Source organism: Eretmochelys imbricata, chromosome 2, assembly GCF_965152235.1.
Source record: "Eretmochelys imbricata isolate rEreImb1 chromosome 2, rEreImb1.hap1, whole genome shotgun sequence".
In the NCBI taxonomy this organism is placed as follows: domain Eukaryota; kingdom Metazoa; phylum Chordata; order Testudines; family Cheloniidae; genus Eretmochelys; species Eretmochelys imbricata.
Window position 1 is genome coordinate 220,854,019 of NC_135573.1, and position 15,523 is coordinate 220,869,541.

Below are 15,523 nucleotides of genomic sequence, written 5' to 3' on the forward strand. Positions count from 1 at the left end.
TAATGTCTTCTGCAGTTTCCAAAGTATGCATCCGATGAAGTGAGCAGAAGCTCACGAAAGCTCATGCTCAAATAAATTGGTTAGTCTCTAAGGTGCCACAAGTACTCCTTTTCTTTTTGCAAATACAGACTAACACGGCTGTTACTCTGAAACCTGTTACTTTGTGTAATGACCCATCCACCCAAGTACTCATCTAGCCTGAAACTGCCATAGCTGGGAAACCATGGAAGCTCTGATTCTCCCCGATGTTGCTTCCTATTTCAAGGGAGAAGGAATCTCCTTCAGTTGTGGCCCAAATTTTTTCCCCTTACATGGCTACCTGAGACCTTCCCTCTCTTAGTGGTGAACAAAACTCTTCCAGCCCCTATTATAATATATGGTGATACAGACCAGTAATCAAGCAGTTTGCAAACACCTAAAAGATAATAAGGTGATTAATAGTCACTATGGCCTGTCAAGAACAAATCATGTCAAACCAACCTAATAGCTTTCTTTGACAGGGTAACAAGCCTTGTGGATGGGGGGAAGTGGTAGATGTGTCATATCTTGACTTCAGTAAGGCCTCGGGCACTGCAACAGAATTTATGGAACACCTCTGATTGCTTCATAATAAACAGGTTTCGGAGTAGCAGCCATGTTAGTCTGTATCTGCAGAAAGAAAAGGAGTACTTGTGGCACCTTAGAGACTAACAAATTTATTTGAGCATAAGCTTTCGTGAGCTACAGCTGACTTCATCAGACATTGCATCTGATGAAGTGAGCTGTAGCTCACGAAAGCTTATGCTCAAATAAATTTGTTAGTCTCTGAGGTGCCACAAGTACTCCTTTTCTTTTTAAAGTAAAAAGGGGATCTGAAAAAAGGAGATTGTGAAATACATTGCTACCTTTTCTATAGTTTCTGATCCAGGAAAGCACTTAAGCATGAGACTAGTCTCACTGATTTCACTCTGACTTCTCATATGCTTTAAGTTAAGTCTGTGCTGAAGTGTTTTAGTGGATTGTAGTCTTAGGCTGTGATCACCACAATAAGTTTTTTTACAGTAAATGCCCTAAGGCAGGGGCAGGCAAACTTTTTGGCCTGAAGGCCACATCGGGTTTCGGAAATTGGATGGAGGGCCTGTTAGGGGAGGCTGTGCCTCCCCAAACATCCAGGCATGGCTCGGCCCCTGCCCCCTATCCGACCCCTCCCTGCTTCTTGCCCCCTGACTGCCCTCAGCCACCCATGCTCCATCCACCCCCTGTCCCCTGACTGCCCCCAGACCCCCTGCCCCATCCAACCTCCCCTCTCCTTCCTTACTGCCCCCTGGGACCCCTGCCCCATCCAACCACCCCTTCTTCCTGACCGCACACAGACCCACCACCCCTAACTGCCCCCTGCCGCTCCATCCAACCCCCGTCTCCTTCCTGACTGCCCCCCACCCCCTCCCCCGGACTCCTGCCGCATCCAACCACCCTGTCTCCCTGTCTCCGATTGCCCCTGCAACTCCAGCTACTGAGTGCCCCCGCCGCGGCATCCAACCCTTCCTGAGTGCCCCCCCCGGACCCCTGCCCCCATTCAACCCCCCTGTTCCCCGACCCTATCCACACCCCCGCCCCTGACCACCCCCCGAACTCCCCTGCCCTCTATCCCCCCCCCACTGCGCTGCCTGGAGCACCGGTGGCTGGTGGCGCAGCTGCACCAGGACAGGGAGTCGCGCAGCACAGAGTACCAGGTCAGGCCGGGCTCTGCAGCTGCACTGCCCTAGGAGCTCGCAGCCCAGAGCATTGTGCCGGCAGTTCAGTGAGCTGAGGCTGCGGGGGAGGGGGAACAGCAGGGGAGGGGCCAGCGGTGAGTCTCCTGGGCTAGGAGCTCAGGGACTGGGCAGGACAGTCCTGCGGGCCGTAGTTTGCCCACCTCTGCCCTAAGGGTTTAATGGTACAGTGAATATAGCAGTGTATAGCTAGTGCTCCCCAATGGAGAAAAGTAGAAATGTGTAACGAGCAGGGAGAATATGGATGTGTAGGAAAGTTTTCCCTTCAGATCAATTTAGATTGTCAGAGTGGGGGAGGTGGTACAATGGGGTGACTTCTTGAATCTTACCTTCTTTTGCAAAGGTGTTGAAAGATAAAGATCTAATACCATACTAAATTCTACCCAACTTCATGAGCTCATTGTAGACTCTTGTGAATTATAACTGCGGGGAAAATGGGGGGATATAGTTTCCCATCTGTGTACTTATGCACCTGAAGCTAGACATTCAGTTATGAAAACTGAGTCATAAAAGACTGTCTCAAAACTGGTATCTGTCAGGAGAACTGGCCTTATGGGAGGTGTTCTTGTGCTCCTTTGAGGAGCAAGAACAAATAGAGGAGCCAGGCCAGAAGGATTCCAATGACTTTTATTGCAAGAGTTACTCCTGGGGGCATTCTGCGCCAAAAAATTAAATATTCTGCGCACAATATTTTAAAATTCTGCAAATTTTATTTGTCAAAATAACACTACATAATCACACCAGTTTCAGTTATTTTGAAATAAATTATGACACTATAAATACTGTCAACAGGTATGTCTGTAACAATATACATACACACACAAACATTGTCCCAGGAGTAGAGAGTTAAAGAAACCCCGATGACAACCCAGTTCCTGTTTCTCTGCCCCTCCACCCCCAGAGCCCAACCAGGGAGCCAGACACCCACAATCCCTCCCCCCAGCTGCCCCGCCCCTCCTCACAGCCCAGATACCTGCACTCCTCCCAACCCCGCAGAGCCCAAAGATCCAGAGGAAGAAATAGCCTGATGCTCGGTTCCAGGCTTGCATGGAGTTTCCTGTGCAGCACACTCTCCTTCCCTCAGGGCATGCTGGGAACTGCAGCTGCCAGGAACCCTCTAGCTCTCTCCCTCTCCCCTCAGCAGTGTCTTCTATGTGCAAGTTGGGTTCTGCTGAGTCTAGTGGCAGCTAGCAGCACTGCAGGCCTTTTATGTGGGGGAAAGGAAATTCTGCACGCACAATGTTAATTTCTGTAAAGTTCTGCATTGTGCAGTGGTGCAGAATTCCCTCAAGAGTAAAGAGTGGGGAGAAGAAGTGTGGTCCACAGAGAGAAGACTCTCCCTTTTGGAAAATATTAGACTGGTTTTCTCAGAACAGTGTGAAATTCTTCTACGGCATGTACACAAGCATCCTTCCTAACTGTGCCTCTGAAGATTAACTTCATCATGTTGGTTGCCTTCAGCTGCTTGAGGCCAAGAATCTGAGGGGCCACAGAGAACCATGCTAAGCACAATAGCAAATTGTCTCACCTCCTCCCACCTTTCTACTCCTCACCTGCACCTTCCTCTATTAGACTGGAAAGTAAAGTAGATAGTTCAGTGGTCTCAGGAGTGAAAAATGATCTGAATATTTTGCTCACTGTAATGCAGAAAGTGCTACACCAGTCACTGAGATGGGAGAGAGTGGGTGCATCACACAGTTATACTGTATTAAGGACAAGTTATGGCCACAAATGTTAATTAAGCTGCCTCATGTGAATGTAATTGGTGGGGCCAATCCAGTTGTCTCTCAAGATTGATGGATCTGTATTTATGAATATAATTTAACAGCAATTTTTCCCTATTGCACTTGAGTTAAAAAAAATCTTTGCCAAAATAACATACTATAATATTACATACAATGTAGAAATAAATATAGCTATCAAATTAAATGCTTCACATAACCCAGTCTAAATCCTTAGTTGCTTATAATCCATTTTGCCATTTTTAATTAAAAAAACAAACCAAGGTCCCAGTAAAATGTTTGTAAACCATTTCTAAAAATGTGGCTGAACTGGTTAATACTTTACAATCTGAAATGTATGGAAGTAAGTAACCGAAAAGGTGTTAAGTACTATTGTATTAGATCAAATTCTCTGTGGGTATAATTGCCAAAGTGGAGAAAAGAGATGATTGTGAAGGACCATGTTTTTTCCATGCCTCTGTTCCAAAACCCAGTAGAACTGATGTTTTTTCTTTTGTTATGATAATTTCCAAGAGTAACTCTACTTTTTGTAGCTGTTTTACCATAACCCCTAAGAGATTAGACTTTAGTCAAAAATGAGCAAGTTGACATTTTTCAAGGTCATTTTCTATATGTAGTGCAGAATACGTGATTGGATTTCAAATATGCGAGTAAATCACAGTGACAAGAAATGGGAACACTGAAACCCTGTGCTGCTTTCTGTTATTGAGTGTCCTAGCAGGGGGTCAGCCTGGAAGAAAAAATGAAATATAGAAGATAGACTGGCTGATTTATTTGATTTGTTTCTCAATAACAGTTGTGTTAAAAGTTTTTGAGTCTGGGATCCTTAAAGATTGTTTTCTTGCAAGAGATTACATTGAAATAAATGGATCTGCTAGTTTTTATACAATTGGAAATTCCTCCCAGCATCTCGGCTAGTGAGCTTGCTTTAAAAATAAGTATCTATTGCAATATAAATCCCATAACGTCAACCAGCATATGTGCGCCAATGTAAGTAAATTAGTCTGTTTTTCGTATGATTTTTGCCAATGCAGAACACTTACCTTGCGGACATTACTGTACTTGTATAGAATTGGAAAAAAATCCACATACTGCTAACTCTCAGAAGGATGCCAAAGTGGAGATAGCTAGAGTAAACCTAACAGTACTCAGCAGGCACCAGTGGGGCTCTGTGAACTGAGAAATGGTGGTTTCCTTTCCCTGTAAGAGGAACGGCAATGTAAAACAAAATGCATGTCTTTGAAGTATGCCACAAAATAGCAATAGACACCTAATTTATTTTATTACTTCAGTGTGGGGAATGCGCTTTGGGGAGTTCTAGCAATGTTTTATCATCCCACAAAAAAAAAAAGCAATTAGCAAGTTTCTTTCCTGTTCAGCACGTTTGTTTTCCTGATATAGATCTGTTTTCCTTGAAGCAAACATATGGTGTCATAAATACTGCCTAGATTTTTCCTTTACCATTGAGTTAAACTTATTTTCCCCCTAAAACTTTTTATAGCTGATTTGAGGAATAAGGCCATATTTACCTTTTTATACATGTTGCATATTGACACAAAATTGCCTAGATCGGAGGCATGAACGTATTTGGGGAAGGGTAGGGGACACAGTGGTGAAAAGGAGAGGAAATCTTGTAGCTGAAATATTATTTTTAATGTCAAAGTACTTGGACCCCATTGCTTGGGATCTCCTGAGGCTCGTCTGTTTGGCGATTACTAGTGCTGTTGCACAGGTGGTGTGCCGCATGTTAACAGAAACATAAAGAAGGGGATAAAGTCCTTGGTGTCTCTTCCTCGGCTGCTGTTTGGGAGCTCTGGATCTCCTGTTTTTAAATGCATGAGGTCTCCACTTCTATGTTCTTGATTTCTTTTTATATATATATATTTTCTTTTGGAGACTCTGTGCTTAGTTCAGCATTGCACAGGGAAAGGAAATATACTCTTGTCAAACCTACACAGGAAGATAATAAATACAGTAATGCCAGGTGACTTTTTGTGGGGGGTGGGGGAGGTAGGCCAATACAATTAGGGCATGTTTATTATTGCTTTTCTTGTTCTTTTCGTCACAGGCATTTTGGTTTTGTGGGGCGGAGTGCGGTGGGGGCGGGAAGGGTTTGTTATTCTGGAACAAAATAATTTATTCCAGAATAGTGTCCTCACAGAGGTGTTATACTGGAATAGCTAAATTATACTGGAATAGCTATGCTGGTCAATTTCTCTCTGTAGGCAAAGCGTAAGATATAACACCGCATAAATAGATGTGGAAAAATCAGGCCCTTACTAATTTCTATCCTCTTATTTATATTTCCAATCTTTCTGCATAAATCCTATTTAAGTATTCCTGCTGTTGGTTCAGTATTCTCCAGGACAGTCGTTATTTCATTAAGACTTATAACTTTTACATGAATAAACCATGAAAGAGTTTTTAAAAACAAAAGGCTAAATCTTAAATAAGAGAACAATGTTCCTTATGCTAGTAAAATGACTCACTGAAAAAAGAAGAATATTCACAGTACAGTATCTGACTAAACTCAGACTAATTAGGGATATGCTTTTATGACAAGGATCAGGCTAAAGACTTTTTGTCATGTTCTGTTACACACGGGAGGATTTATCTGTGGAAGATGGCTGAAAGGAAGCACCATAGGTTGCAGGCTTTCCCTGAGTATGACTGACTGGTTGCTTTTCTTTCCATTTGTTGGCAAATGCTCTTTGGGGACAGAGTTGTTTTAGTACGCTCAGTAGTCCAAAGTTTATATGCCAAAATGGTGAGATATTAGTAACTAATGCATATTTCTGTGCCTGGGAAGGTGGAAATGAAATAATGATCTAAGATTTATGCATACCCTTGGAGACTGTCCAAGGTTACTTTGTTGGGTTTTTTTTGTACATACTGATCATTTGCATGTTTTTAAACCTTGTTTTGTACCTGTAGTACACTCTTAATGTACTTTGTAGCTTTTGCAAATTAAGGAATAAAAAAAATAAACAAGAGCCATTTGCATCTCCTTGGGCCTAGAATACCATATACTATCTCGCTGTTGGGCAAAACACTTAAGACTTGGTTCAGGAAATCATCCTTAATTAGGAAGATCATTAAAGCACATTCTTAAGTCCAATGGAAGTCATTTTAAACATATGCTTCATAAGTGTCTTCCTGAATCAAGACCTTATTGCAGAATTATATGCTATTTTTAAGTTAAATGTATAAGAATTGCTAATATTGTTAGTATTGTTGGGTTTTTTGTATCTTTTGACTTGAACCCTGCTTATTATGCTTTTGATTAATGTATTCCTGTCTGTGTTACTCTCTTCTATCTTCCCTACCCCCTTCAATTGTCTGTTTCATTTACTTGTTACATCTTGTTTTAATGTAGATTGTAAACTCTTCTGGGCAGGAATTGTCTGTTAGTATGTATATGTGGAACACAGTGGCCCTGATCCTTAACATGAGCCAATGGATGCTGCTGAAATGCCAAAAAATATCAATTTAGAGACGAATTCATCTGAGACAAATATTCTCTTTTTTTTGTTTTACAGTATGCAAGTGTTGAAAAAAATGGAGAATTTTTCATGTCTCCTAATGACTTTATCACGCGGTACCTGGGAATAATTGGAGCTGGGGTGCCCAATCCAAACACTGTGCAGCTCCTGGGAGGTGTGGTGGATCAGACTAAGGATGGGTATGTCTTGTGTTTTTCATTCTAATTTAATGAGTTTAGAAAGTATATAAACTGTTCTTTTAAGAGAATCTTATCTCACCACTGTTCATTCACCTGTATTGAATAGCACTTTGAGAAACTGCTCATGTACCTGACCTAAAACTCCCAATTCAAAGAGACAAGCAAGCCTTCAATATCCACCACAGTGTAACAAGCAGAGAGCACTTTGAAAAATTTATCTAGAATGTGTCAGCCCAAGCAATAAGCCTACAGCTGGAGTGAAAAACACTGTCTGAATCTCTGCAGTTAAAAGACTCAAACAGTTATACTCTATTATGCACTGTACATAATTGTCATATTGCTAATCACCTTTATATTTACTAAACTATTTTTTTAAATTTAATAAACCTCTCTTGCTCTTGTCACTCCTTTCTTTCCCTTTCCCTTTTTCTTCTTTTTTAGATCTTGGTGACCAAATAAAATAAGGTGTGGGGGGGAAGGAGGGGGTGGGGGAGAGAGAGAAGGTCTGACCAAAGCAACAGACACCTTTGCTTTTCCTTACATGGTTCTGAATAATACTAGTGAAAACTTACAAAGCTCTGATCTGGTTTTGCTGTTGCTGAGCAGATCTCTTGAGCAGCAATCAAGGGTTTGGAGCAGTCTGTTGGCAGACTTGGGAAGACAGCATTTATGCAGCTTTTAGAGTCACATTTAGAAGGTTGACTTGGCCAACAATCAAGGTTATCCCTCCCCCCTTTTTTGTTTTGTAATGCAATCATAGGTTCTGCTGTTGATACTTGCCCAGGCAAGCTGCTGCCTCACACTAGGTGAATAGATTTTTCAGACTCTGCCTTACACTGTCTTTAGAAGAACTTAACGTCCTTAAGTCCATAGTTGTGGGTTTAAAAAAGTGAAGAACGATGTATGTAGTAGGGAGTAAAATATAAAAATGAAGCATGAATAGAAAATGCATACTCTTTCCAGCATGAACACATACAACCAATTGCTTTCATGTTCATTTTTGTGCCCTTTCTCCTGCCCGACTTAACCTCGCAAACCTCCTGTGGTTAGGCACTATGGACCTTGCAGACAAGTTAACGTGATGATTGCGATCTCTGGGAAGGAATTCTTTAAAAGGTTACATAACTATAATGTGGTGAGGATGGCTTTAAATGGATTATAACTGGAAATGATAAACCCTTTCCAGGCTTCCACCACTCTTCTCTTCGTTTGGTGTTTTAAGGCTGCTTTTTCTACATTGTGGATCTTCAAAGCCATTTTGTAACAGGAAGATTGTGAGTATAATACATAACTTTATCCTACCTTAGTGGAGGCTGGTGCCACAGATAGCAAAATTACAGCTGTAGCCTCTGTTAAATCATCACCAAATTGGGATTTCGTGACCCTATGTTATATTGCCTTTTCGCTACTGGAGTTTTGCATTAATTTTAATGTAGGTATTTGTGCTTGTGTTTCAATGGCTACTAATCTAGAGTGGATGGTGCTTCTCTCTGCATCCAGTAGCAACAGCCAGTCACTGAGGATTTTCATGCCCTTAGCGTGTCTTTGGAGAATCTCTTGAATTTTCTAGTCTTAGTTGTTATATCACTCTATGAAAGAATGGAGGAGGTTCAGAAAGTGAAAAGGATTTGATACGTCCCTGTAGCACCCTGTCACAGGATTGTTCTGCCACATGTACCCAGGCATTCGTGCATCATTCTGATGATGACTGAAGTTCTCCGTGATCTCCAACCTGAAGCAATCATGTTTTACTTGGCTCACTCTTGCTTTTGGTTCCTGTAGTTAAATTCTCTAGCACTGGCAACAGGTGGTCTCCTCTTCTGAAATTCACTCCATCCTGGCATTCTTTCAAAGCCCAGATCTGCAAGCTTTGGGGAAAAATGCAAGGCTGCTCTTGCTAGCTCAGGCTTTTGGGTGACTGATGAATGTTCATAGATTCTAAGTCCAGAATGGACCATCGATCATCTCATCTGACCTCCTGTATAACACAGGCCATCTACAGGGAATGTACCTTGCAGGAGGAATTGTGAATTAATGTTGGTGTATTTTTTAATTGCTGTGAAATATGCAAGTGCAGAGGTTGTGGATGCTCACCTAAATGTGTTCTAGAGATACTGTGGCAGCCATTCCATTGCCTCTAGGCCTCACTCCAGTCTTAAAGACCATCTGGCCCTCAGGATGGCCAAGTGCAGTCACTCTTACTGAGAGAAGCTTCAGTACTACCATGGTGGATGCTCAGACAGACAGACAAGGAGGACCATGAAGCAGCTCCTGACTCAGTAGCAGAAACATCTTGGTTGCTAAGGACTTTTTACCTCAGAGTTGGGGAGGCTCTTAGTGTGCTCCTCCCCCCGCAACCCTGAGATCTGGGCACAGAGTTTCACACTGGTTTTTTTCCCCTTTTGTGCAGATGGGGAGGCTCAGGTAACTCTTTGGTACTGTCCCTTCAGCTCTGGATCCTGTGGCATGTGCTTTGCATCGTGGAGACTGGGTGGACTGGACAGAAGAAATAGGATTCTGGGGGATGCATGTTGTCCCCTGCTTCCCCCAGAATTTAGTTGGAAAAGAGAGTGCAGGCTAAGACTGTATTGTCTTTTACATGGATCTCCCCAGTTGCAACCATGGACAGACTTCTCTTGTTGTGGAGCTGCCCTGCCAGGAATAAAGGAGTTGAGGGTTACCACAGATGCTGCCGCTGGTGCAGCAAAGATCCACGGTTTCCACAAAGACAGCCCTGGCCTATTGTGGATCCCCCCTTTTTCATGCAGAGAAAGTCATGTCCTCACATCAGGACAATGTGTCTATGCAAGGGGATCCTGTGAAAGAGTTCTTCCAACTGATCCCTCCTCTTCTTAATTATAAAATAATTGGACTTGCTTAGATTGGATTACAAATATCTTCCAACAATACCTTGGTATATACCAAGGGATGTCATTGACGCAGCAGTCCAGGAGTTACTCATTCTGCCTCCTTTAACATAATGTATTTTTGTGTGCTGTTGTACTTTAAATGCCTGTCTAACAAAATAAGTATTTACTTTATATCTCAGTTATTTTGGACTGCAGTAACTAACACACTTCACTGAGAAATACTATGTGCTTTATTTTTAGAAAGGACAAACCATTCAAAAATAACACTTGGAAATGCCAACATTTTCCATTATTTTTGGATATAAATTTATCTCTAATGCACCAATTTACACTGTACTTAGTTTACTTAGGTTAGAGCATAAAATAATAGATATAGCTTCAATTTGTGTCTCATTATGTTATCATACTTAAATTGCTGACAGAGTAAAACATATGCATTGATTACATAAGAAACCTCTTCATCATTGGATTTGTATGTATTATTATGGTAGGTAATGGCTTTTCCCTTTCATGATTGCATGTGGACTTTTCTGATGGAAAGCATTACATCTGCTTGGGACTCAGATTCTACAGCTATGACCACCAATATAAAAGCTTGGATAAATAGATAGGGAGGCAGTAAATTGTGTTCTTGATGAACCAAACCCAGTGGGTGGATTTGGTTTGTAACTACTGTGTATGGGTGTTAAAATTCAGGATTTCATTCTTTCCTGAATAAGTTATAAAACAGAATTGCCAATGTTAATAGGGGTAGGGTGTTTGGAGACAGATTTTAACCAGTTAAATAAGATATCTGCATGCTTGACTTATAATTTGTAACCATTTTAGTACTTTCTCTTTGCATTGTTAAAATACAGGACTATTAGGATTTTCTCTATGTGGGCTTTCATGTTATAAATGAATACCTATTTATGTAGGTAAAATAACTTAAGTAGTGTATTGAAGTTCATGTTAATATCTGCTGTTTAATGACACCTAATGATATTCAATGAAGGGTTATGCTAAACCAGAAAGAAAATGTGTTACCCAGGCAACTGGCCTTGTGCAGTATAGAGCTTTAAGCATATGGCTATGTAGTACACATTATTGCAGCATCTTTAAGCATTAAGAACCACGTGTAATTGACTGTGAAAAATTACTGCTCAGTTACTGTATTGTATGGTCATAATAGAAGTAAATGAATACGTCATTGTTGTTAGAGTAGATCTGTTGGGAATCACTAGTAGGGTAGTCTGCTTTAGGAGCAAAAATACAATAAGAAGAAAATAGCTGGTTTAATTAACATGTAAAAATTGGGTTAATTTGAATTCAGCTGGCACAGCAGATATTAATGTCTCTTCTGTAATATCTAGCTAGAACATCACATTGGTACACTTAAAGTCTTCCCATAACCATGAATAATTGTTTTTAAAAAATGTATGTAGGTTATTTCAATAATCTATCTCAGACTTATTAGGGGTTTTTATTACTTGGAAGTACTGACAGAGAAGGTGTTCCAAATTAAAAAAACTCCTGCTGCATCCTTCAATGCCTGGAATCTTATTAATCCTTGTCTGGTACACAGAAAGTGTGCGCGATGTGCTGTTTCCTTATGATTTGTCAGGTTCTGTAACTGCTATACTCTTACTAGCATTGCATGCTTTATTTATATTATATATATTAACCAGTCCAACATGATGTTTGGCTGTTACCTTCAATGCCTTGTTTTGGGCTTGTTTCACTATTTAAGGATGTAAAGTAGCTGCATTTCCATTGCTAAATTCCAGCATTGCTGCTGTGGGCTGGGGTTTTCTGTAGAATTCATGGATATTTTTCTTTCTAGTATGCGTAATGAGTTTTCTAAACAGATCTGCTCCATCCCTGCTTGCACCATTGATGCCAGTCTCAAACCTGTTTATCTGGTTTTCTTTTACAACCATTTTAAAGTCTTTTTCATGCCTTCCCTGAGGCATGAATGCCCTGCCTACTCTCTTCTCCAAGATGCCTTTTTCTCTCATTGAAATCCCCTTTAAAGAATTGCTGCTTCTGCAATGCCACCAAGAAGTGAGTGAACTACAATATAAGTAATGATTAAAGAAAAATCTAATATTCCTTCCTCTGGGCTTTTACTGCATTCCGTCTACTCTGTCCATCCTGCTTAGGCTGTATACTCTTTGGGACAGGAACTATTTTCGTTTTGTCTTGTTCAATATCCGGTACATTGTCAACACCTAACAAATATTAATGAAAAATAATAATTTCAGTTCTATTTATTTTGCTTAGATTGTAAACAATAAATACGAGAGTAATACACCGCTTTATTACTTTGGGTTTGAAGAATTGAACTCTTGGTTACGTTTTAAGGGTACATATTGCCATACTGGATCAAACCAATGGATCATTTGGTCCCTTATCTTTTCTCTGACAATGGGTGCTTCCGAGGAAGTTTGAAGAAACTGCATCTCCCACAGTCTCAAGAAGAAGATGTTGAGCCCCTACTTTGTCCATCAGGTACAACTCAGAGAAGTCTGAACCCACCAGACTCTTGGCAGATTATGCCAGAGGAAGAATAGGAGATTTTCATACACCTAGTTCTTGATTACTGTGTATGAATTGAGTGGAGGAAAGATACTTCTTCTGCTTGCATCTCTGCACTTTGAATACACTGTAGAACCTGAGTGTACTAGTGAACTTGTATAAACAGCTCTCTTGGCGCTTACCTGTGGTTTGATAGGTGACCCAGGCTACTATTTGAAGAATTGTGGCATTGTGTGCAATATCCAAGGGCTGCAGTAGGTGACTAGTATGTTACTAGCATACAGAGAACACATTTTGCTTAGTCCCCTTTGAGATGATTGACAGCACTGAGGTCTTAAAGGGTGAGCTTTTGAAAAGTGTCTGGGTGACTTAGTCCCATTGAAAGTTAAAGGGACTCATGCTCCTGAGTCACTTGCGTGGGATTTTCAAAAGCACCTAATTAGTTTGGTAATGTTACACTCTGCTGTGAATTGCTAGTGAAAAAGGATTTTGCGCTCTCACCAGAGTTATTTCTATCCACTGGTGTAACAGCATGTTGTCAATCCTTGTACTAATATGTTTTGCAACATGTTGCATTGAGAATATCTTGTACCATTGTTCAGTCAACACTTTAGTTGTGCTTAGCCTTGCATAGGTTGTGTTTAAATTGTAGTTACATTTTCTATGAGTAAATTGGTTTCACGCCATTTTACTTGTCTTATTTGCAGGCTTATATCCTTTCAAGAATTTGTGGCATTTGAATCAGTCCTTTGTGCTCCAGATGCATTGTTCATGGTGGCCTTTCAACTGTTTGACAAAACTGGCGAAGGAGAAGTTACTTTTGGTAAGACTTACTATGTTCGAGCTTTGAAATATACAAAGTTAAAGGGACATGGTCAACTTAAAAATCAGACTTTTGCCTGAAAATATTTTATCTATCATTATATGAAACAACTAGGGTGTTTATAACTGAAAGCTATTTGAACAAAATAATTTTTTTTTTTTTCAGTTTACTTTGTGCACTTGTCTTCGCTTTGTGTACAGTCCTTTTCACTGTTTCCTCTGTAGAGTCAGTCACTTTCTTCCTTTGCTTGTGTGGGTCTTTCACATAGCACGGTGAGGGTGGGGTGCACAATTATTGTAAAACCACACCCCCAAAAAAACAACCAACCCCCAACTGCAGGAGGATTTGAGGAGATCCATGGCTCAAAGTTAATTTGAATAGTTTTTTTGTTTAAATTGGCTAATTTCAAGTTGGTTTCCTTTGTTTTAATTTTTCAAAATTTCATTGGTGAGACTTTTCTGTAAGAAACCTGATACTATCCCTACTGAAAATCTGGTCTGTTCTTTGGGAGGGAGGGGTTTACATTGACACGTGTGTTTCTTATGGAGTTGTCACATTACATCATGGTCACTGGGGTTATTTACTTTTAGCAACTATATAGATAGCTTCTGACATCTGTAGAAATAGTTGCCACCTGCCTAGGTGCATGTTACCATTCTGTTTGGAAGAAAAATACACAAATAGCAGCTGCGAATAATCTGAGTGGACTGCACTTCAGAAAGTTTTTCTTATTTTTTAAAGAATTGCTACTTAGAGTTTTGTGTTACTATATACACTCAATTATTAGTATGTCGTTGTTCTTAGTAGTGTCAGTGAGTGAACAGTTTGAGACAACAATCGGTGAACGCCAGTGGTTCTTGGTCTCTTCTGAACTGAGTGCATGGTGACCCCCTTAATGCAAGCACCGTTTGTTTCATCTTAACATTCACCCACAGATGCATCCATCCTTCCCTTTCCATTTAAAATGGGAAGATCTGCTATTGCCATTGTTGAGGCAAATGTTTACAATAAAGCCACAGGTTTCAGAGTAACAGCCGTGTTAGTCTGTATTCGCAAAAAAGAAAAGGAGTACTTGTGGCACCTTAGAGACTAACCAATTTATTTGAGCATGAGCTTTCGTGAGCTACAGCTCGATGAAGTGAGCTGTAGCTCACAGAAAGCTCATGCTCAAATAAATTGGTTAGTCTCTAAGGTGCCACAAGTACTCCTTTTCTTTTTGCGAATAAAGCCACATTCGATCTTGTAGTCAGTGGAGCAAACCATAGACATGTTTTGGTTTATAGGTGTTTTGGTATTCTAAGTTTATTAAACATCTAGTTCTCTGTGTGAAATATTACTTGTTTTAACAGCTGCAGAGTGCTCAGAGCTTAGAATGGGCACTAAAAATGTTTAAACAAATCAAACGAATAATAAAAGTTCTACTGTCCTTAATCTCAGTGAAGGAAATATTTTATGCCTAATATGTAATCTGTGTGTATTTGTGTTGAGAGAGAGAGAGAGAGAGAGAGAGAGAGAGAGAGAGATTTGACCATGCGTTATCCCCTTTAGACACACATTACAGAATATCCCTGTCTATAGTGAAACTGATTGTTTCAACAAATCCAAAGAACTAAAGGCTCATGGAATACCTGTGATCCTACAGGTTGTTGCCTCTTTCAGAGCTCCACTTGCTTGGAACATTAGTGAATGATCTTGAAACAACTAAAATTCTTTCCTCTGTACTCAGATACTGAATCAGTTTAGTTCCACTTTTTAACACTGAATTCTTATTGGTTTATTTATCCTTAACCCAGTTGTTTCCTCAGGGTTTATGTTTAGTTTTTACACAGCATGAGAGTCTGTATAGTATTGAATTTCAAAAGGAAAAAGTGCTTCAATTCAAATAAATAGAAAGTAGTTATCTGATAACTTTTTTTTAATGAATCAGAGGGTGTGTTGAAGAGAACAAAGCCCAAACTTTGCATAAAATGTGGAAATGTAAATGTAAGATTCTTGTTTAAAAGTTAAAAATATTGGCCTGTCGTATTTCTCAGTGACATTATTGTAGGTTGTAGATTCTCCAACTCCAAGGGAAAGTATTGAACTCATGATAAGTGACTTAGTGACTCATGGTAAGAAAAGAGCTTGCAAAGGGGTGG

General features: G+C 40.3%; 1 protein-coding gene across 3 annotated transcripts in view; it reads left to right on the plus strand.

The window, feature by feature from the left end:
• The window catches only part of SLC25A13 (solute carrier family 25 member 13), a 127,575-nt gene that overhangs the window by 35,945 nt on the left and 76,107 nt on the right, over nucleotides 1–15,523 (plus strand). Inside the window, exons 3-4 of one of the 3 annotated variants that reach the window (XM_077808070.1) lie at nucleotides 7,033–7,175; nucleotides 13,270–13,385. The exons of 1 other annotated variant lie outside the window; for it this stretch is intronic. In XM_077808070.1, the coding sequence (XP_077664196.1) occupies nucleotides 7,033–7,175; nucleotides 13,270–13,385 (259 nt within the window). Of the gene's footprint in view, nucleotides 1–7,032; nucleotides 7,176–13,269; nucleotides 13,386–15,523 lie in introns of those variants that run through there. One more of the 3 variants, XM_077808071.1, reaches the window with a different exon arrangement.